Source organism: Balaenoptera acutorostrata, chromosome 19 (assembly GCF_949987535.1).
Source record: "Balaenoptera acutorostrata chromosome 19, mBalAcu1.1, whole genome shotgun sequence".
Lineage (NCBI taxonomy): Eukaryota > Metazoa > Chordata > Mammalia > Artiodactyla > Balaenopteridae > Balaenoptera > Balaenoptera acutorostrata.
This window is the reverse complement of record NC_080082.1, coordinates 56918581-56940560: the sequence shown is the minus strand read 5'-3', so window position 1 is coordinate 56940560 and position 21980 is coordinate 56918581. Positions and strand designations below refer to the sequence as shown.

General features: G+C 51.4%; 2 protein-coding genes and 1 long non-coding RNA gene across 5 annotated transcripts in view; 2 read left to right on the top strand and 1 right to left on the bottom strand.

Annotated features, from left to right (window-relative positions):
- Nucleotides 1-7691: 7691 nt before the first annotated feature.
- GPR4 (G protein-coupled receptor 4) lies at nucleotides 7692-18615 on the top strand. The gene is made up of 2 exons (XM_007168149.3): nucleotides 7692-7807; nucleotides 15290-18615. The coding sequence occupies exon 2, from the start codon at nucleotides 16072-16074 to the stop codon at nucleotides 17215-17217; it is 1146 nt and encodes a 381-aa protein (XP_007168211.1). The 5' UTR covers nucleotides 7692-7807; nucleotides 15290-16071; the 3' UTR covers nucleotides 17218-18615.
- A 1943-nt stretch (nucleotides 18616-20558) lies between these two features.
- Nucleotides 20559-21530, bottom strand: LOC130705679 (uncharacterized). The gene is made up of 2 exons (XR_009006037.1): nucleotides 21392-21530; nucleotides 20559-20991 (listed from the first exon to the last, which is right to left on the bottom strand). It is a non-coding gene; the product is annotated as an uncharacterized LOC130705679 (long non-coding RNA).
- A 67-nt stretch (nucleotides 21531-21597) lies between these two features.
- Nucleotides 21598-21980, top strand: part of OPA3 (outer mitochondrial membrane lipid metabolism regulator OPA3) — a 64621-nt gene continuing 64238 nt past the window's right edge. For all 3 annotated transcript variants that reach the window (XM_057533682.1, XM_057533684.1, XM_057533683.1), the window contains exon 1: nucleotides 21598-21739. In XM_057533682.1, coding sequence (XP_057389665.1) covers nucleotides 21598-21739 — 142 coding nt within the window. The remainder of the gene's footprint in view (nucleotides 21740-21980) is intronic.

The window sequence follows — 21980 nt, the reverse complement described above, 5'->3', positions numbered from 1 at the left end:
GAGCAAATTTTTAACTTTAACTTTGTATCGATGTATGTTACATGCAGAGAAGTACGCTCATCATAAATGTATAATCACAAACTGATCCCATCCATGCAGCCAGCTCCCAGATGAAGAAGTAGAACATCCCCAGGCCCCAGAAAGCGTCCTTGTGCCCCTTCCTAGTCACTGTGCACCACCGCCCGGCCCCCGCCAGTAATTGCTATCCTACTTCTCACACCATAAAACAGTTTTACCCATTTTTGTACTTTAAATCAGAGGTCAGCAGACTGTTTCCGGAAAGGGCCATATAGTAAATATTTTAGATTTTATGAACCACTCAGTCTCTGTTCCAGCTAACTCTGACATTGTCGTGTGAAAGCAGTCACAGACAATGCAGGCGTGAATGAGCTTGGCTGTGTTCAAATAAAACTATGGATACTGAAACTTGAGTTTCTCAACATTTTTGAGTGTCATGAAATACTATTGTTTTGAATTTTTTGGAACCACTTAAAAATGTGAAAACCATCTTAGCTCAAGAGCCATACAAAGACAGGCGGTAGATAGGGTTTGGTCCACAGTGGTAGTTTGCTCACCTTTGCTTTAAATAGATGGAATCATAGAGTATGAACTCTTGTATCTGGCTTCTCCCCTTGAGCGGGTTTCTTAAGCCTCTCAAGGCCTCAGTTTCCCAATGTATAAAATAGAAGTTAATAATAGCACCTGCCCCATAGGGGTGCTGTGAAAATGAGTTAAATAGACGGCAAAAGCTTAGGACAGTGCCTGGCACATAGCAAGCTCTCTACAAATGTTAGCTGATTATTTTTACACTGTTGAGAACACAAGACGCTGTGGCTGCAGGCATTCTGCCAGGCCACATGGTAGCAAAGCCAGAGGAAGTCTTTCTCATACCACTCAAGCGTCTCCAGGAGTAATCTGATTGGCTCGCCTTGGATCATGTGGCCAATCTCCATGGCCTAGGGAATGGGGTCATCTGATTGGCCAGGCCTGGGTCACGTGCTCATCTTTTTGCTTAGGAAGGGGTTAGTGTACCTGGGACTGACAGCGCCACCTAAACCTCACAGAATGGGTGGGGGAGTTCTCCCAAAGGAAGGGGGATGGTGAAACGCTCGAGCAGGAGACGGAAGCTACCAGCAACCTCAGCATATTTATGTCAAGGTGGGTGACACCCTGGAGGGCAGGGTCAATAATGTTTCTGGGAGTTTGAAGACCCCTATTCCCAGTATCTATTGCTTCAGAACAAAACATTCCAAAACTTAATGGCTTAAAGCAACAACCATTTTGTTATCACTCATAGTTTGGTGTTAGCCATTCACCCATGATGGAAGTTTGGGTTGTGTCCATCGTTTGCTATTGCAAATAAGGCTGTGATAAACATTTATATACAAGTTTCTATTTGGAGATATGTTTTCATTTCTCTTGGGTATATACCTAGGAGTAGAATTGCTGAGCCATATGGTAATTCTGTATTTAACTTTTTGAGGAACATGTGTGTGTGTGGTTTTAATTAAACAATTTTGAAATAATTATAGACTCAGGGGAAGTTGCCAACATAGTACAGAGAGGTCCTCTATACCCTTCATCCAGTTTCCCCCAATGGTAACATCCTGTATAACTACAGCACAATACCAAACTTGGAAACTGACACTGGTGAATCTACAGACCTTATTCAGATTTCACCATTTTTACATGCCCTCCTGTTTGTGTGCATGCGTGTATGTGTGTGTGTGTGTGTGTGTGTCTATGCAGTTTTATGACATATATAGATTTTTTCCAAGGGGATTCCAGCAAAGGTTAGAAACTCCCTTTTGTTTCCAAAGTATTCCCAAAGTATACCTGCTGTCTGTATATATGTATGTTTGCTCTCTGGTCTTTAGCTAGTTAACAAACCCTAATAAGTTCAATGAGTTCTGCCATCTGGGCTGATTGTACCTCAGGTACGGGACTGTATTCTAAGGGAGACCTTAAATTAGTGATAGGATACCTCTAGTTTCAGTTTTGAAGTATTGTATTAGAGAAAACGCCAGAGAAACAGAACCAGTGGGATGTATATATTATAAGGAATTGGCTCACTCGATTATGGGAACTGACAAGTCCTAAGATCTGCTGGGTGAGTTGGCAAGCTGGAGATCCAGGACAGGCAGAGGTGCAGTTCTAGTCTGAAGGCCGGCAGACTCGAGACACGGAAAGCACCAATGTTTCAGTTTGAATCTAGAAGGTAGGAAAAAGCCAGTGTTCCCGTTCAAAGGCAGTTGAGCAGAAGACAGTCTCTCTTACTCGGGGAAAGGTCAGCCTTTTTTGTTCCATGCAGGCCTTCAACTGATTGGGTGAGGCCCACCCACATTGGGGAGGGCAATCTGCTTTACTCAGTTTCCTGATTTAAATGTTCAGCTCATCCAGAGCACCCAGAATGTTTGACCAAATATCTGGGCACTTCATGGCCCAGTCAAGTTGGTGCATAAAATTAATCATTACAGGAATGATCATCAATTAAAACATAATAGGTCAGGGTTCTCAATGGGAGTCTCTAATAAACCTGCAAGAGGTACAGAAAGTTCCCCAATCGAGGTAAGACAATTGAGGTTTCCTTTCTTCTGTTGGGGCCAGGGAAGTGGCAGGATTCAGAGTGCTGCAGCAGTGAATAGAAGTAGGAGAGAGAGAGGGTAACAACCTCAGAAGATGTTGACCAGCTGGCTGAAATCATTGTGTGCTTTTAGTCAGTAGTGACGTGCTGGATGAGGAATCATAAAGTCAAGTGGGGTGCCTAGAACTAGCCCAGCAGAAGCATCAAGTTTTGCAGCCCCAACTATTGCCTTAGGACAAGGAGGAGAAGTCTGCTCTTGTTAATGACTCTTTACTGCCTGGTATGAAAGCATTTCAGTATTTTAACAACTGATAACAGCCCTATCAGTGTGAACCAGCTGAATATCAACTGTGACTGTCCAGGAGGAGTAGGGATTGAATTGTTCTGATTCCTTCATCTTTGGTAGGCAAGATAATTTATGGTGATGCTATCTAATTACCTCTCTCTCTCTCTCTCCTCTCTTCTCTCTCTCTCTTTCTTTTATGTTTGAAGCACTGACATTTCACCCCACTATTCTCAAGTTCAGTAGTTCTTACACTTGAAGGAGCAGTAGTAGAATCATCTGTAGGGTTTGTTATAATGAAAATGCACCTCCTCCCAATTCCTCATCCAGGGTTTCTAATTCCATCAGTCTGGGTGGGGCCCAAGAATTTGCATTTCCAAAGAGTTCCCAGATGCTCCAAGGACCACACTTGGAGAACCACTGCACTAATAGAACTATAATAAGGTAACAAATCTATAGGCTTTCTCTAGACAGAGCAATACATAAGAATTTTGTAGAACATTACACACTTGTGTTTCCTTTCCTTGTCTGAACTGTACAGATGATCTCTTGGGATGGAAGGCTCAGAGCCTTGCAGTTTCAGAGTGACAGTTTATCAAGGCCATCAATTCCTAAGGGAAGGAAAAATTACTGCAGGAGAAACCTGCAAATCCCTCTTTGACCAGCAAAGAGGATTGTCCATGTGTCTCCAGGAACAGCTGCCTAAGCTATAACTCTCCAAATGTCAATATCCTTCAGAAGTGACAGCCCCCAGAGCCAAACATGAAATTCTAGGAAGGGGAGGGTGTTCAATCATATCAAAGGGTTTCATCCCCTCCACCTTTCTGGCCAAAGATCTCAATTAATATAACCAGAAATCAATCATTCACTAATCAGTTGCCCACGAGGATGAGGATTTTGGCTTTTAAGACTGTATTCTCAGGACCTAGCACAGTGTTTGGCATGCAGTAAATGCTCAACAAACACAAATGTTGATTAATCAATGAATGAATTCATTCAATATATGTAAGAAACATTTTACTCTAGGGCAGAGCCTGAGCTGGGCAGTGCTGGGCAGAGTGGTGACTGAGACAGCCCCATCTCTGCCCTCAAGGGACTCAGTCCAGTGGGGAAGGCAGACCCATCCTTAGACAATGATGACCATGAGGGGGCAAAGGAAGGCCAAGTGGGTATCAGGGAGGGCTTCCTGGAGGGGACAACAGACCTGCCTATTGAAGGATGAGTAAGGAATGAACCAGGTAAAGTGAGGGGAGTGTTCCAAGTGGCAGTTCTGACAGCTCCCTCCTTCCTCCTATTCCCCCAACAAACTTTGACAAGGCCCCCTCTAGGCTCCAGCAGCCCCCTGGACCCCTGTTCCAGCCTTGACCACTCTAAGGTATGACTGTCAGGGACAGATCTGTCTCCCCCTCACTGACTGCCAGCCCTGGGAGAGAAGGGCCAGGGCTGTTGCGGTCACTGCTGTGTCCCCAACACTGCCTAGCCCAGGGCCAGGTACAGAAGCAAGGGCACAGGGAGTGTTTACTGAATGAATATGAGAGTGGTGTGTGTGGGTATGTGTGTGTGAAACAGTTGAAAGTGTGTTATATGAAGAGGATCAAAGTTCAAACTCCTCAACCCTAATTTCCCACCCCCAGGAAGTGGCATAACAGCAGTTAAAGACTAGAGCTCCACTGCTGGGAGTCCAGCATTTCCACTTACCCATCTAGGCCCCATCTGTAAAATGGTGCCTCTGCATATGGTTATTTTGAGGATTAAATGAGTTATTCACATAAAGTGCTTAGAATGGTACTTGGAATGTAGTAAGTGGTCATTAAATGCTAGCTGTCCTTATTTTTCAATCATTTCTGATCCTTCCTTTTTTTTTTAAAAATTTATTTTTGGCTGTGTTGGGTCTTTGTTGCTGCGCACAGGCTTTCTCTAGTTGCAGCGAGCAGGGGCTACTCTTTGTTGCAGTGCACGGGCTTCTCATTGCAGTGGCTTCTCTTGTTGCACAGCACAGGCTCTAGGCATGTGGGCTTCAGTAGTTGTGGCACGTGGCTCAGTAGTTGTGGCTCATGGGCTCTAGAACGCTGGGTCAGTAGCTGTGGCGCACGGGCTTAGTTGCTCCGCGGCATGTGGGATCTTCCCTGACCAGGGCTCGAACCCGTGTCCCCTGCATTGGCAGGCGGATTCTTAACCACTGTGCTACCAGGGAAGTCCCTGATCCTTCCTTTTTAAGCCAACATCCTCTCCTGTCCCCATCTCTTATATCCAGCCACTTGAATCACCAATACTTGCCCTTCCTTGTGGCATTTCATGCCTCTGAGCCTCTGCACATGCTGTTCCCTCCCCGCTGGTACACCCTTTCTGAACTTGTCCATCCAGGGAACTCCTATTCAGCCGGCACAGTCCAGCAATCATATCACCCCTCCAGACCTCCAGGTTTCAGATCTATGGGATCAAAGTCTCCTGTCCTCCAGCTTTTGACCCTTCCCTAAAGTCCAAGTTCTGGCGAAGTAAGTGGTCCAGCGCTAAGCATCCCTTTCACTGGGTCTGTTGGTGCTCTGTCACCCCCTTGTGCCCAGGCTCAGACCTGCATGGAAAAATGTGCCTAGAAAGTTCTGGGAGAATAGTGCTGGTGATTCTCCACTGTGTACCCCAGGGTCACTCTCAGCCTTCCTCCTCCTGCTCTGGGCTCTGGGAAACCGCCCTGTGTGGACTCCATCCACGGGAGTCCCTTGCCCTTGCCTTCTGGTTGGGTTCTCCCCGTTACAGGCACTGACAGGAAATCTGAAGGTAAGTAGTGGGGGAGAGGTTGGAGTATTTATTTTCTGGGCCCCTCCCTGCATCCCTGCAGTTCTGGCGGTGGCTGTGTTCCTCTACCTAGAGTTACAGCTCCTGTGGGCTCCACTCCAAACTTTAGCTTTCTGCCTGAAGGGTGGTAATGGCTTGGTTCTGGCTCCAGCTGGTTCCCTGGCGTCGCCCCATATTTTGTGGGTTCTTTCACCCTGCCAACCGCTCTAAACTTTCCCTTCATAAATGTTCTCACTTAAACTCTTTTTTTTATTTTTTGACCGCACCACGTGGCTTGTGGGGATCTTAGTTCCCTGACCAGGGACTGAACCTGGGCCCTCGGCAGTGAAAGCGCTGAGTCCTAACCACTGGACCGCCAGGGAATTTCCCCCCACTTAAACTCTTTGAATGGCTACCTGTTTCCTGCCAGGACCCTAACTGAATCACATTATAAACTTCGGGTGAGCCCAGGAGAGAAGGGGACCCTCGCCCACCAGTGTGCCCCAGAATTTCTCTTTAGGATGAGCTTGGGATGGCCAAGGGGCTCACAGGAGGGCTTGTCTTGAAGCTGATAAGATTTATATGGGGTTATTTGTGGGGAGGGGGCTAAAGCCTTCGTGACACTTCCATTGGAGTGTCTCTGTCTGTCCCCTTGAAGGAGGGTGGAAGGAAAAAACTTTTATTCCTGTGTGTATTGCAGGTCACTTGGGTCCTTGGTTAACTCTCTCACTTTCTGTTTCCCTCAAGAGCCCTGAGAGGAAGGCGGTAATATGGTTCAGAGAGGTGAAGTCATTTGTCCAAGGCCACATGGTGAATGATTATAATAGCTACCTTAAACAAAACAGAACTGTTTCATTACATTTCTGTGAAGTTCTGGAACAGGCAACACTAATTTCCAGTAAAAAAAAAAAAAGAAAAAGAAAAACAGAAAGGCATGGAGTTGCCTCTGGGGGTGAAGTAGGGTGTGAGTATGCCCTGGAAAGGGGCAAAAAAACAATGTTCTCAGGTGATGGAAATGTTTATGTCTTAATTTGGGTGCTTAGTCACATGGGCGTATCTGTTTGTCACAACTTGTTGTACTGCTCTCTTAAGGTCCAAGTATTTTAATTTTTATTTTCAAAATAAATAAAAAAGAATTTGCAAGCCCATTTTTGAGTGCTACATCCCAGGTCGGTCCAAAGTGCTTTGCCCAAGAATGAATTCTCACGACCAATTTATGAAGGACGTGATGATAATAATCAGCAAATATTTCTGAGGCACTTACCATTCGTGTATTTACTCTCTGAAAATAACGTGTATGGAACGCCTATCTTGTAGTAAACTAACCAAACACAAAAATGACACTCCTCCTAGTGGGGAGGCAGATAATTAGAAAAAAATAAATAAGTGAAATACATAGAATGTTGGATGGTGACAAGTTCTATGGGGAAAAGCAAATAAGGCAGCAGGTAGGGGATCATGGCGTGGGGGTGTGTGTGGGTGGGTCATGTTTTATAGACTTGATGGTATGACATCCCCATGACAAAGGCACTGTGAGAGACCACGTTATCAGAAGAGGAAACTGAGGCACAGAGAGGTCACCAGCCTCAGTCTCGCCAAGAGGCAGGGCTGGAGCTGGAAACCCCAGGATTCCTTCCAGGGCTGGCCCTGACCATGGGCATGGGGAACCATGGGCAGACCCCTCGTTCTCTCCCTTGGGGAAGGGGGCATGCAATAATCAGAAAGTTAATGACTTGGGACTGGGGTCTCCGAAAGGGGGAAATGGTTCAGCTCAATGAGGGACCCCCCCCTTCCCCCTCACCACCCCCAGCTGAGGGCTTGATCTAGTTGGAGCGCCGGACTGGAGGCACGGTAACCAAAGGGGTTAATGAGGTGGGGGTCTCCAGGATGGGGATGTTGAAGGACTGGGGGGGGGGTATTCCAGCGGCAGGTGAGATTTCCCCAGGGCTGGAAGCCTTTAGCGGGGTGAAGGCTTAAAGGGGTTAAGGGGGAGCGACAAAGGAGGGGTTAATGGGGGCGGGCCCGGCCGGGCCGGGGCGGGGCTTCGGCTGGCGGCTCTGGCCCGGGGGCCAGTAGAAGTCGCCGCCGGGTTCCTGCGCCGCCGTGGAGCCCGGCTCCCCTAGCTGCGGAGAGAGGCGCCACCTGCCCCGTCCAGCCGTCACGCGCAGGTAGCCGCCGGTCCCTCCCCTGCCCGCGCCGGTCCTGCGGCCGCCGGGGACTGCTCCTCCCCGCGCCCCTCGGGGGCTCTGCGTCCCCGCGTCTGTCCGCTGCCTCAGTCTCCCGCGCCGTCTCCGTCCCCGCCCCTCTCTGGGGCTGGCTCTTCCCGGCGTCTCTGCGGCTGACTTTGTCTCTGGGTCTGTCTCCATCTCTCCGTCTGTCTCTGATGTCTCTCTGGATCTGCGGTCCCTCTCCCTCTGGGTGTGTCTCTCCTTCTCCATCTCCGGATGTCTCTGTCGATTCCTTTATCTCTGCCTCTCCGTCCCTCTCTCACTCTGTTTGCCTCCGTCCCTGTGTCTTGATGAACTCTCAGTTTCTGTGGATCTCTCTGCTTCCAGCTCTCCGTCTCCCGGTCTCTGGGCATCTCTTTGCCGTTTCCCTTCCTGTCTCTGTCTCTCGGTATTCCTCTGTCTCTGTCTCTCTGTATCTTAGATCCGGTTCTGGCAACTTGACCCCGTCATCATCTCATTCCAAATCCTCGCAAATTCCAACTTTCCCCTGGGCTGAGGAGCTGCTTGGGAGCGGGGTAGGGGGCAGTAGGGTAGCCACCTGGGGCAGGTGGACTCTGAGTGCCCCTGTGACCCCGCCTCCCCCTTAACAGTCACCCCACTGCTCTGGAGGTCGCACCCACCCCACCCTCCGATTTCAGGAATTCCTGGCTGGGGGGTAAACTTCCTCCCCCACTTCCTCCCTTCCAGGATTAGGCTGGGTCACCCGTTAACTCCTTCCTGCCCTGGCTTCATTCCCCCCTCCTTGAGCTGGACACCCCCCACCTCCAAGCACGCTGAAGGACAGCTCTGGAATTTCGGTTGTGGGACGTGTGTTGTGTACTCAGGCGGGACGTGCGCTGGGGGATTTTCTTGCGGGCACAGATGGAGATGATGGGGGCCACATCCCCACCGCCCCCCACCAGGGCCCATCACCAGCCCCACTCTTTCTGAACTCACCAAGGACCCCTCACAACTCTGTCTCTGTGGTTGAGCTTGACTTCAGGTTTGGGGTGAGGATGGGGAGGTTTTCCTTTCCGGTGGTGGGGCATCCAGTAGTAGAAAATGAGAGAGATTGATGGGGGGAGGGGCTCCAGAACTCTGGGAATCATAGAATCAAGAAGTCTTGCATGTGAAGTCTTTGAATGAAAGGACCCAAGTAAGTGAGAATGATCAGAGAGGAGGACCAGGAATGCTCAAACCTTCAAATTAAAGGTCCTTAGGATATTTGAATCCTTCAATCCAAAAAGCTTGGTGTTGGAATCTTGGCAGTTTTCAGTGTTCGCACACAGCCGAGAGCTTGAAAGTGCTTGCAGAGCCAGCTAGACCAAGCCCCCCATTTTACAGATGGGGAAACTGAGGCCCAAGAGCAGAAGTCCCCACAGTGAGTCAGTTTCAGGCTAAGGTTGGGACTCCAGTTCCACTGAAGCCCCAATCCAAAGATCTGGCTTCTTTTGCTGCCACTAAGTCGGATTCCTGTGGGGCAGGAGGTCTTCATAGGGAGGAGGGAAGAATGCCAAGGTGAGTGTGAATGGCTGGAACCCAGGAGGGAGACTTTTAGAGGCAGAGGAGAGAAAATATTTCTAAAACCATGGTGTTGGAGAAGGAGAGGGGACAAGAGTTGGTTTGGGTGGAAGAGGTGGAGTTTCAGAGAAGGAGGGAAGAGAGGGGAAGGGGGGGTAGTGCAGAGATTAACTCCCGCCTGACTCTGTCTCCTGACCCTCCCCATGAAGCCCACTGCTCCCGCAGGACAGGGCCTGTAATTTGGTTTGTGTCTAGACAAATAACTCAGCTGGTGTGAGCGAGCAGGGAGGGACGTGGCAAGGCTCCCTGGGAGGCAGCCTGGGCTCCTAATGTCCCCCCCAGGGGGGTGAGAATTTAGGGACCAGGTGAATGTGGTGACTACCCCTCCCCCATTGAATCCTTAGTATCTTAGAATTCTGCATAACCGTAGAACCTTAGGCTGCTAGAATGTTAAAAAAAAAAAACAGATTAGATAGGGAGGAAAAAGGAAGTGAGATTTACGGTATGTAGAGTATGTTCCCATTTCTGTAAAAAAGAAAAGGGAAATACATATTCGTGTTTGCTGGGCAAAGATAGTAATCACTGAGAGTTTAATAATAGATTGTGAAAGTTATAGAATGTTAAAAAAATCATAGAGCGTTCTAACAATAGAACTTGAGAATCTTGGAATGTGAGACGCTGGGATATTGGAAACTTAGAAGGAGAAGGGCATGGAAAACCACCATGATAATAATAATAGAATGGAAGAAAGGTAAAGCTCTAGAACGTTATAATAATAGAACAGTAAACCAGGAACTGGACTAACGATAGAACCTGAGGGTTTGAGAAGCTTGCAATCTAGATCAGAGGAGTAGAGTCAAGGACTCTGGTGTCCCTTTTGGGCGGTGTGGGGGTGGAGTGGGGGGGATGGGGACCCCTTCGGTAGAAATGGGGAAACTGAGGCCTAGCGGAGCGGTCACGGTGGCTGGACTGTCCCCCGGTTTCTGCCGGCCAGCCGCCAGGACACCAGGTGGGGAGCGAGGCTTGGTGATCACATTTCGTCCCCTAATGAGCAGACCGGAGCTGGCTGGTCCCCCGGGGCTGTCAGGGGAGCAGGAGCCCTCAGAGGAGGGAAGTAGTGGGGGGTGAGAGAGGCGACCTGGAGGCTTCTAGGACAAGACCGGTGAGTGAGGGGGTGTGGGGCTCTATTACCTCTCCCTCTTGTCCTTTCACCGCCCCCCGCCCGCAGTCCTTCAGCCTTGCTGGACTTAGAGGTGGCTGCCGGGGCCCAGGGACTTATCTGGCTTGAGCAGCTGAGGTGCAAAGTGGGGGCAGTGGTCTGACAGTCCTTCCTGTCTCCCCACTATCGCTCCACATTCTCAGCTTATCTCTCTTCCCTGCGCCTCTGGGAGGGGCCAGCAGGGACCACGAGGGAGACCTGTGGGACTGGGGAGCTTCTTGTGGGCACTGTGAGATTTGGGGGTTGACCTCCCACACACAAAGCCTGAGTAAGGGAGGCAACTTAGATCCCAGACGAACAGGGTCTTGGCTCCAGGGGGCTGGGCAAGGGAGTCAGGTGATGGAGGGGTCACCCAAGACGCCGAGGTCACTTGCTTTCTTGTGGTGAGAGTCCGTGGATCTTTCAGCAGATTCTTAACGGGGGCTGAGAACCCCGGAAAGACTTGAGAAAAATTACGGGAATGCAGGGGGTGAAGAGAGAAAACATTCAGGTAAGGGGAAGCTTTTTAGTTAAGAATGACAGATCTATGCAGTCTTGACACATCATGTGACTTAGACAACTGCTTTGTGGCTCTAGGCCTCAGTTTCCCCGTCTGTATCAGGCAGGGGTCAGAAATAGCCTCGCGCCCCCCAGTTGTGGCATATAGGCCTGTTGCATTGTGGAGTTCTAAGAGTCTGCCATTCCGCGCTGTCTTTCGGGGGTTTGGTGGTGGGCAGATCTCAGGTGGGGGAGAAGAGAGGGTTGAATGCCCCTCCCCCATGCCCACCATCCCCCCAAGAAGCAGATGGGTTGAGGAGGGATGGGAGGAGGGAGGGGTAGGCGGCCAACTGGTTCCCCCTCGAGGAAATTAGCAATAGGAAGTGTATTTCCTTTGGCTGCAGGAAATCAGTCTCATGCCTGTGTACCCACCCCAGCCTCAGCTGAACCCAGGGGTTCTTGAGAGGGTGGGGCAAAGGGAACTCCCAGCTCTCAGTGCCTCCTCCCATTATGAACTGGTTCATTCTTGTGTCAGCTCCCCAGTGCCTGTGGAATAGTAATAATTGTTCAAATACTGCACAATTTATAGACGATATCACCTCTACCAAGGATTTTCTTTTTTTAAATTAATTTTGTTTTTTATTGAAGTATAGTTGATTTACAATATTGTGCCAATCTCTGCTGTACAGCAAAGTGACTCAGTTATACACATATAATCTTTTTTTTTAAATATTGTTTTCCATTATGGTTTATCACAGGATATTGAATATATCAATAGTTCCCTGTGAATAAATTCGGAGATGTTTCATCCTCTTCAGTTTTCTGGAAGAGTTTGTATAGAATTGATATTTTCCTTTTTTCTTCTTTTTTCTTTTGGCCGAGCCACGCAGCATGCAGGGTCCTAGGCACAGGGTCAAACCCGTGCCCCCTGCAGTGGAAGCACGGAGTCTTAAGCACTGGACTGCCAGGGAAGTCCCAAGGATTTTCACATCTGGAATGTGACTAGTATAAAAGTTGTTCCCCACCCCCTGTTCCTATAGAAGGGGAAACTGAGGCTCCTGAAGAAGTAATTCCTTCAGTGTTACAGGAGGAAGGAGAGACCCAGGGCAGACAGAGAAGAGAGAGGTGTTTGGGTTTTTGTTTTGTTTTGTTTTTTAATATACATTTATTTATTTATTTATTTTTGGCTGCGTTGGGTCTTCGTTGCTGGGCGCGGGCTTTCTCTAGTTGCATTGAGCGGGGGCTACTCTCTGTTGCGGTGCACGGGCTTCTCATTGTGGTGGCTTCTCTTGTTGCGGAGCATGGGCTCTAGGCGCGCGGGCTTCAGTAGTTGTGGCTCGTGGGCTCAGTAGTTGTGGCTCGCGGGCTCTAGAGTGCAGGCTCAGTAGTTGTGGCGCACGGGCTTAGTTGCTCTGCGGCATGTGGGATCTTCCCGGACTAGGGCTCGAAACAGTGTCCCCCGCATTGGCAGGCGGATTCTTAACCACTGCACCACCAGGGAAGCCTGAGAGAGCTGTTTTGAGTGATTTGCTCTGGGCGGGTGGTTTCAGTTCAAAGGTAGGGACTGGATTGCACTGTTCCAGCCAGGAGCAAGCCCCCTCTGTCCCATCTCCACAGGATCCAGGAGTCTCTGTGAGTCTGAGGTGAGGGCAGCTCTTCAGTCATGGAGGACCCGACAGCGGGGAGGACTTACTAAGTGGGACTCAGCCCTGATCTTTCAAAGTCAATTGTGCAGCAGATAGATCCTGCCCTTTTCACTTTTTCCCTCCCCGCCTCTTCCTCTGGGTCCCTGCAGGGACTCGCTTGAGCTTGAAGTGGGGGGTGGTGCCGCCTCAAGGTGAGCGGGAGCCTGTGTTGGAGGAGGGGCTGACCAATGCCTGTTCCCTCAGTCCAAAGTCATTTCTTGAGTGCCTACTGTATGCCGGGCCTGTCCTGGGTGCTGGCGAAACAGCAGTCAACACAAGGTCCCTGCCCTCCTGGAATGTCCGTTCTAGACAGACAGACAGACAGACACAAACAAGATGCAAAGTGATGTGAGGAGAGAGCCCTGGGAATGGGTGGGCAGGACTCTGGGTACAGAGGCCTCCCTGAGGAAGTGAAGGAGGTGAGGGAGCTAGTCGTAAGTAAGTCTGAAGGAAGAACAAAGGTTTTGTTTTGTTTTGGCTGCGTTGGGTCTTCGTTGCTGCACGTGGGCTTTCTCTCGTTGCGGTGCGCGGGCTTCTCATTGCGGTGCCTTCTCTTGTTGTGGAGCGCGGGCTCTAGGTGCACGGGCTTTAGTAGTTGTGACACGCGGGCTCAGTAGTTGTGGCTCGCAGGCTCTAGGGTGCAGGCTCAGTAGTTGTGGCGCACGGGCTAAGTTGCTCCGTGGCATGTGGGATCCTCCCGAACCAGGGGTTGAACCCGTGTCCCCTGCATTGGCAGGCGGATTCCTAACCACTGCGGCACCAGGGAAGTCCAGAACAAAGGTTTTGACGCTGGAAAGAAGGTCCAGCCTTGAGGCTGCTGAGGTGGGGGAGGGGAGGTGGGCAAGAAAGTCAGCTAGGCTGCCCAGGCTGGTCAGGCAGTGCCTTGTCACCTGGGGTGAGGATTTGGGATTTTACCCCAAGTCCACTGGGAAGCTATTGGAGAGTTTCAAGCAGAGAAGTAACAAGAGCTGATTTACATGTTAGAGAGACCTTTCTGGCTGCCATGTGGGAAGTGAGTGGAGGGAAGTCAGAGTGGCAGCCAGGAAAGCCGTGAGGAAGCTACTCCAAAGTCCAAGCCAGTGGTGATGGCTGAGCAGAGCGGGCGGCAGCAGGGGTTTTAGAGACATGCATGGATTCAGGATTTAGTGTGGAGGTAGGGAGAGCCAAGTGGCCTTTCCCATGAGAATATGCTCAGGCATCTGGGAGGTTCCCATATACCTGCTGTGTACCTTTGGGCTCATCCCTTCCCCTCTCTGGGCCTTGGTTTCCTCATCTGTCCAATCGACTCAACCAGTGGTTTTCAAAGTGTGTCCTGGGGATTCTTCAGAGGTGGGCTTCCTCCCACCACCTCATTTTTTCTCCAGCACAGAGCAGCTTCCTCTGTCACTGTCTTAGATGGGGTTTCCAGCTGAGATGTCTCTCTCTTTTTTTTTTTTAAGTGGTTTCACAGCCTAAAAACTAAACTGATGCAAACCCTTGGATGGAGTGGCTTCTGAAGCTGCCTCTAATTCAGGACTTCGCTCCCCACCTCTCTGGGGGCTGACAGTGGTCCGGGGCTTGCTCCAAGATTGTCCTTTGCCCTGTCCTTAAAGGTCTCCGCAGGACCAGGAGGGTGAGACCCAAGACTCTCACTCGGGAAAGTCGGAGGGGAGTGGGAAGAGACAATGAAGGGGGCAGTCTCTGAGGGAGGGGACTGCTGGCACTGCCCCCAGGGCTCCACCTTGTTCCCGACCTCAACCGAGTCCAGCAGCTGCTCCTCTCAGCCCTTCCCCGCCTCGCCCCCACCCCAGCCCCCTGCAGCTATGCTTCCCTGGGCTGTCAGCCCAGGGCCCTTTTCTGTCCAGTTATTCCTGGGTGAAAACTGAACTGCAGGCTGGAGAAAGGGGTTGCAGGCTGGAGAAAGCCGAGATTTCCCCTCTCCCGCTATCAGGACCTTGGACAGGTCTCTGAACTTCTCTGTGCCTCAGTTTGTCGAACAGGGGGAATAACGCTATTCCTCATAGGAGTCTTGAAATTCTAAAATTCATACCCGTAAAAGTGCTTAAGACAGGGTCTGCTATGTAGTAGGACTTAATAAACTTTAGCTGTTATTATCACCACCGTCATCATTATAGTCAAAAATGAGGTGCCCTTGGTTAGGAGCAGGAGGGCTGGTTCTAGCCCGGTTCCGTCACTGCCTTGCTGTGCATCCTTGAGGGGAGTGACGCAGCCTCTCTGGGCCCAGTCTCCCTGTCTATAACATGATAGTTGAGACTAGTTCTCCATTTCCCACAGCATGATATGATACTTGTGCAAGTTTTACATGGTTTCTGGAAGAAAGTTTTAAAATCTGAGTTGGATCTTTATTTTAACGTCTGTTAGGGAAAAAATATATCTGGCATCTCAAATCTGTGTTTTCAGAGATCCGTTGCTTAGAGTGGGGCTCAATTTGGCATCGTTAGGGTCCCCACCCTCTGCAGCCCACTGGAGTCAGGGCAAAAGGGGTGTGGGGAGAAGGGGGTGGTCCATGACTCCTCTCACTGCAGTCTTCTCTCCCCACAGGTGCTGCAAAATCAGCTTTGAACTGTGAGGCGGGGCCACCTCATCTCAACTGCTCAGCTCCCACCAGGACCAAGCTGGAGCCCCGTCCTTGTCCCCTTTAAATTCCCTGTATTAGTAACCCTGCTCTGATCTAGCCCTTACTCACCTCCTTCCTGTTTCTTAAAAACCCTTCCCACGTTCCCCAGACTGAGCCCTTCCTCTCTTTCATCCCCCACAGGACACCTCCTTTTCCGTAATCTTCTCCTCACTGTTTACCTTACTTATTTTCTTATTTCTTACTGGGGTCCTAGGAAATGCTAGCACCCCCATCCATCTTGCCTGGTCTTTTCAACACTCCCTAACTGTAGACTATCCTATCTCAACACTATCCCATACATTTCCACCCCACCATTACTTCAGCATGGCCACGCTTACTTTCTACATCCTTCGCAAATCTCTCTCTCTCACCACTGCCCACTGATGCCTTCATCTCCTCTATAAACACCATAAACACCCCCCTCAGTCAATTTTGTGTGACCCCAGTACTCCTCCATTTATGCTCTGATTGGGTTCATAAAACCTCCCTGACAAAGACCTTTGTTAATCCTGCCATCCCCCAAACCTCCCTCTTGTCGTAATTCTATCCCTCCTCCAACTTTTCCCTCTCAAGCTCTATCCTTCCCTGCCCAGCCTGGCCCACGATTCGTGGTCAGCCTCATCTCTTCGCTGTGGACTGCCTCCCACCATGTTCCCCTGAGCCTCCAAGGAGGGGGCTCAGGGGGCCTGATGGCCTCCCGCCACCCATGGCCCCACAGCCCCCGTGGGCCAGGGGAAGCATCTCGAAAGCCTCAGTGCCGAGGATGGGCAACCGCACGTGGGAGGGCTGCCACGTGGACTCCCTCGTGGACCACCTCTTCCCGCCCTCCCTCTACATCTTTGTCATCGGCGTGGGACTGCCCACCAACTGCCTGGCCCTGTGGGCCGCCTACCGCCAGGTGCGGCAACACAACGAGTTGGGTGTGTACCTGATGAACCTCAGCATCGCCGACCTGCTGTACATCTGCACGCTGCCGCTGTGGGTGGACTACTTCCTGCACCACGACAACTGGATCCACGGCCCCAGCTCCTGCAAGCTCTTCGGGTTCATCTTTTATACCAACATCTACATCAGCATCGCCTTCCTCTGCTGCATCTCCGTGGACCGCTACCTGGCCGTGGCCCACCCACTGCGGTTCACCCGCCTGCGCCGCGTCAAGACGGCCGTGGCCGTGAGCTCCGTGGTCTGGGCCACGGAGCTGGGAGCCAACTCGGCACCCCTGTTCCATGATGAGCTCTTCCGCGACCGTTACAACCACACCTTCTGCTTTGAGAAGTTCCCCATGGAGGGCTGGGTGGCCTGGATGAACCTCTACCGGGTCTTCGTGGGCTTCCTCTTCCCGTGGGCCCTCATGCTGCTCTCCTACCGCGGCATCCTGCGGGCTGTGCGGGGCAGCGTGTCCACCGAGCGCCAGGAGAAGGCCAAGATCAAGAGGCTGGCCCTCAGCCTCATTGCCATCGTGCTGGTCTGCTTTGCGCCCTACCATGTGCTCCTGCTGTCCCGCAGCGCTGTCTACCTGCGCCACCCCTGGGACTGTGGCTTCGAGGAACGTGTCTTCTCGGCCTACCACAGCTCACTGGCCTTCACCAGCCTCAACTGTGTGGCTGACCCCATCCTCTACTGCCTCATCAACGAGGGCGCCCGCAGTCACGTGGCCAAGGCCCTGCACAACCTGCTCCGCTTTCTGGCCAGCGACAAACCCCAGGAGATGGCCAACGTCTCGCTTACCCTGGAGACCCCGCTCGCTTCCAAGAGCAACAGCATGGCCAAGGCCATGGCAGCCAGCTGGGTGGCCGCTCAGCCCTCCCAGAGGGACCAGGTGCAGCTGAAGATGCTGCTGCCGGCACAGTGAACCTCGTGTCGTGCAGAGCCCCCACTCCTCCATACGAGTCCCACCCTCCCTTCCCTCCTGGTCCAGTGTATGCAAATTGTATGTAAATAAGACTACATTAATATCCATAAGCATGTAAGAAAATAGGAAAATAGTGAGGTTGATGTGTCACTGGTCAACCATCGTCCTCCACCATGACCCCCTAACAATTCAGTAGAACTGTGCCTAGCGCTGTGCTGGGTGGTGCTAGTGACCCAGCGGTGACAAATGACAGCGCTGGCCCTGCCCTCATGGCTCCCACTCCACTGGGGGAGACAGATCTGTCCCTGGATAGTGATGACCCAGAGTGGGCAGGGCTCAGACGGGGAGCCCTGGGGCTGGGGGAACCCAAAAAGGCATCAGACCCAGTCTGGGGGTCAGAAAGGGCTTCCTAGAGGAGGGGACCAGTAGATTAACTTTCCAGAAGGTAAAGACAAAAAAGTTAGGATTACTTTCAACAAGGGGGTAAAAGTCTGTGACTCACGGGGATGGTGGAAGAAGAAATTCACCGAGTGCCGAGTGGTCACTTTTGCCTTTGGGAAACCCCCGGTCATATAGGGGAGAGAGAGAGAGCAGGACAGAGCATTTCAGAGTTTCAAGATAAACAGCATTCTTCAGGTCAGGATTGAGGAGGAGGAGGAGGGAGCAGAATCAAATGAAGGGCAATCAGCAAACTGGCTGGTGGAGCAGGGAGCAGGGCAGGTTTGGGAAGGGGGCTGGGGACAAGAGAAGGGTATTTATTCATTCATTCAAGGGAGATTTGTTTATACCTACTCTTTGCCCAGCCCTGTGCTGGCCGGCGGCTGGGGACAAAACGGTGACCAAGACAGCCCAGGCCCTGCCCTCACGGAGCTCACAGTAAATGAATAAAGATAAACATAACATTTGGAATCGATAAGGGTAATGGGGAAAAATAAAGCTGACTGAGGGGACAGAGAGTGATGCGGAGTCTGATCCAGATAAGGAGGTCGGGGAGGGCTCACGGAGAAGGGGGCATTTGAGAAAAGACCTGAAGGAGGAAAAGGGTCAGATGGAAGAGCATTGCAGGTCGAGGGAACAGCAAGTGCAAAACGTGGAGTAAGAGACTGCCTGCATTTGAGGGCCAGCAAGTACACACAGTGGTGTCGCGGGAACCAGGGCGGGAGGATGTAAGGAATGGAATTGAGACAGGCCAGGGACAGGGGCTGATATTATAGAGCTTTGTGAAGCTCTTTGCCTTTTATTCCAAGAGAAATGGGAGCTACAGAGGGGCTCTTAGCAGAGGATTGGGATTTGGCTTAAATGTTAACAGGATTCCCTGGCTGCTGAGTAGGGAACAGAATATGGGAAGTAAGGGCAGAAGCCAGGAGCCCAGGCTGATGGCTGGACCGGGGTCGGGAGGTGGGTGGTGGTGGAGTGGGGAAGGATCGGTGTCAGCTTTGGAATTTATCTTGAAGGAATTCGATGATGGAAGAAGCACAAGGGCCTGTGGGATTGTGTAACTCAAGCCCCTTGCCCATCCTGGGAAAAGGGTGACCAGGGGACCTGAACTGGAAAGACTTCTGGGAATGATCCCAGGCCCTACTCAAAGGCCGTCACCGAAGAGGCCAAGTGATTAGCCCAGGGTCACGCAGCCGGTGAGTCAACGCTGGGGCCATCCTGGGCTTCCTCTCCCCTCCCTGTCTCTGCCTCTGTTCCCATGCCCCAGAGTGGCCAAGGCTGCTGTCCTGGCTGATGGTGTTCCCCTCCCTCCCCTGGCCCTCAGGGGTCAACCAGGAATGGCTGTCCTTCTAGAACTAGGCTGGAGAGCAGGAGGAAACACACAGCTCTGGACAGGCCTCGCCCCTTCTGATAGGCCATCTCCCTCCCTTCCTCCCCACGGGTGTGTAACAGGCTCCAGGCTCCTGATGAGATGTGAAGATCTCCCTACACACACACACACACACACACACACACGGGCACAAACACACCATTGCCCCAGAAGTTCCCAGAAGAGGTTCCTGGAAACCCTTCTCAGAGAAAGAAAGAGGAGGGAGGAGGGGAGTGAGAAAAAAAATGAACTTAATGAGGAAAATGGTTTTGCAGGAGGAGGGGTGGGTCACTGAGATGCAGGAAGTTGGGTCTTTGGTGTTGTGGGGAAGAGAAAAGAGGGAGGCCTGGGATCTGGGTGGGGAGGCGGGGGCTGGTAGTTTTCCCACCCTGTCTCACTGCTATAAAGCTACTGGGATGGAGATGTAGGGGAACAGAAGCTTTCTGAACACAGTCCCCTCAGGGAATCAGATGAAAGCCTGCACACTACCCCTCCACCAAATGCTCATTCCCATTCATTCAATAAATATTTATTGAGCACCTACTATGTGCCAAACATTGTTCTAGGAGCTGAGGAAACAATAGTGAATTATACACAAAAAAGTCATGTACAAGTTTGGAAGCTTCCTAAACCCATCATGCGGAACCTCAGCACCCCACCCCCACCCCAAGTAGGTCCTTGGGCCCCAGGCTAACACCCCCAGGGATCCAGAGAAGACTCTGGGCTGGGACTCAAGAAACCCCAGCCTCAGTTCCATCCTGATTACCTCTGGAACTCTGGATAAATCCTTGTCATCCTCTAGCTCCAGTTGGTCAGTCAGTAAAATGGGGGGGGGTCCCTAGTGGATGATGGACCTTGATGGTCCCAAGCTCCTTCACATCTTTAGCCCAGAAAGGATCCTGGGGAGAAGTTGTTTTTATGGAGTCTTGGCATTCTTAGTAATTTAGAATATCGAGGTTCACACATGTCAGTATCATCATTATTACAGATGGAGAAATGGAAGTCCATCAGGGCCAGGGAAGTGACAAAGGACACTCAGGGAGTCTGAGAGGATGCCAAGTAAAGCCCTGGGTCCCCCAACTCTGTGTCCTGAATGTTTGTTTCCTCCTGTACACAGCTTCTCTGTTCCTTGCACTTCCCCTCTCCCTCTGCCTCTTCGAGAATCTCTCAGTTACCCATCAGCACTCCACCATCCAGGAATTTCTCTCAACCTCTTCTTGACCTTGTTTATATGATTTTGCTCCCTGCTGGGTAAGGGATGACAGTCTGGGACACGTCCTTAAACTCCTTCCTGAGCCAGCTCCCTAGGGACCCTCGCCCCCCAATGGAGGAAGTGGGGCTGCTTGAGAACGGTATAGTTTATTAGCCAAGATGCTGGGCTATAAACCTCTGCTGGCTGAGGGAACTTGTGCCACTCTCCTGGCCCCTCTTTGGGCCTCAGTTTGTCAGTTACTTGGGAAATGGTTGGATTAGCTGCTTCTGGAGATGAAATGCACCCTCATGCTGGGGTTAGCAATAATAATGCTAATACCTGTACGGTAATAAGGGCTGTTTATTGGGTGATTGGCACCATTCTAAGCTCTTTACATAATTCACTATGTTTTTATATTCAAAATTTGCATGCAAGGCTTACAACAACCCAAGAAGGTAAGTGTTCTTTTTCTTTAGTAAATTTATTTATTTATTTACTTATTTTTGGTTTGTGTTGGGTCTTCGTTGCTGCGCAGGGGCTTTCTCTACTTGCGGTGAGCAGGGCTACTCTTCCGTGCGGCGCGCGTTTCTCATTGTGGTGCCTTCTCTTGTGAAGCATGGGCCCTAGAGTGCGCGGGCTTTAGTAATTGTGGCATATGGGCTCAGTAGATGTGGCTCGCAGGGTCTAGAGCGCAGGCTCAGTAGTTGTGGCGCACCGGCTTAGCTGCTCCACGGCTTGTGGGATCTTCCCAGACCAGGGCTTGAACCCGTATCCCCTGCATTGGCAAGCAGATTCTTAACCACTGCACCACCAGGAAAGTCCCAAGGTGTAAGTGTTCTTATGATTCCCATTTTGTAGATGGGAATACTGATGCCCAGAGAGGTTAAGTCACTCGCCACACACAGCAAGTAAACAGTGGAGCTGGGATCCCAATCCAGGTCTGTATGACTACCTGGACAGTTTCTTACGCCCAGTGAGCGCTCTAAACTGCGGGGGGAAGATGCATTTGGGACTCGTTAGCCCTAATTAGGGCTAATTAAGACTCCGCCTTTGGAGGAGCCACCCAGGTATGTGACGTCACGGAGGAGGGCGGTGACGTCAGCCGAAGCGGGCGTGGGGACCCACGCACGCTCCGCGAGCTGCCGTTTAACGGCACCACCCTCTGACAGACTTACTTTCGCCGTATATTTGCATATTCATCGGAACGGACGCCGGAGCGTCAGCGTTGACGTGGTGTCGTCACAGAGCGCCCCTGCAGTTCCCAACGGGGCGTACGCACGTACGTAGGCACGCACAGCGACGAGCGGGCGGGGGAGGAGAGAGAGATCGGAGGCGCCCCTCCCAGTAAGCAAGGTTGCGCCTGCCCCTTGCAACCGCCAAGATGGTGGTGGGCGCGTTCCCTATGGCGAAGCTGCTATACCTGGGCATCCGGCAGGTCAGCAAGCCGCTTGCCAACCGCATTAAGGAGGCCGCCCGCCGAAGCGAGTTCTTCAAGACCTATATCTGCCTCCCGCCAGCTCAGCGTGAGTCTGACCCCACGTCCCTCCAACCTTCCCATTCTCTAACCCCTTTCAGGTGGTTGCTCAGGGGATGGACTTCTGTTCACGACCAATCACAGCCCGAACCGGCAAAGTCTTGCAGCCAGTAGGGAGGGTCCCTGGGAGAGGGGCATGCGGGTAGCCCAATAGTAAGAAAGGGCATGGGGTTAAGGGCGGGGCAGGGCGACCGCGCTTGAGTTGGGAATACTAGCCAATAGAGGAAAAG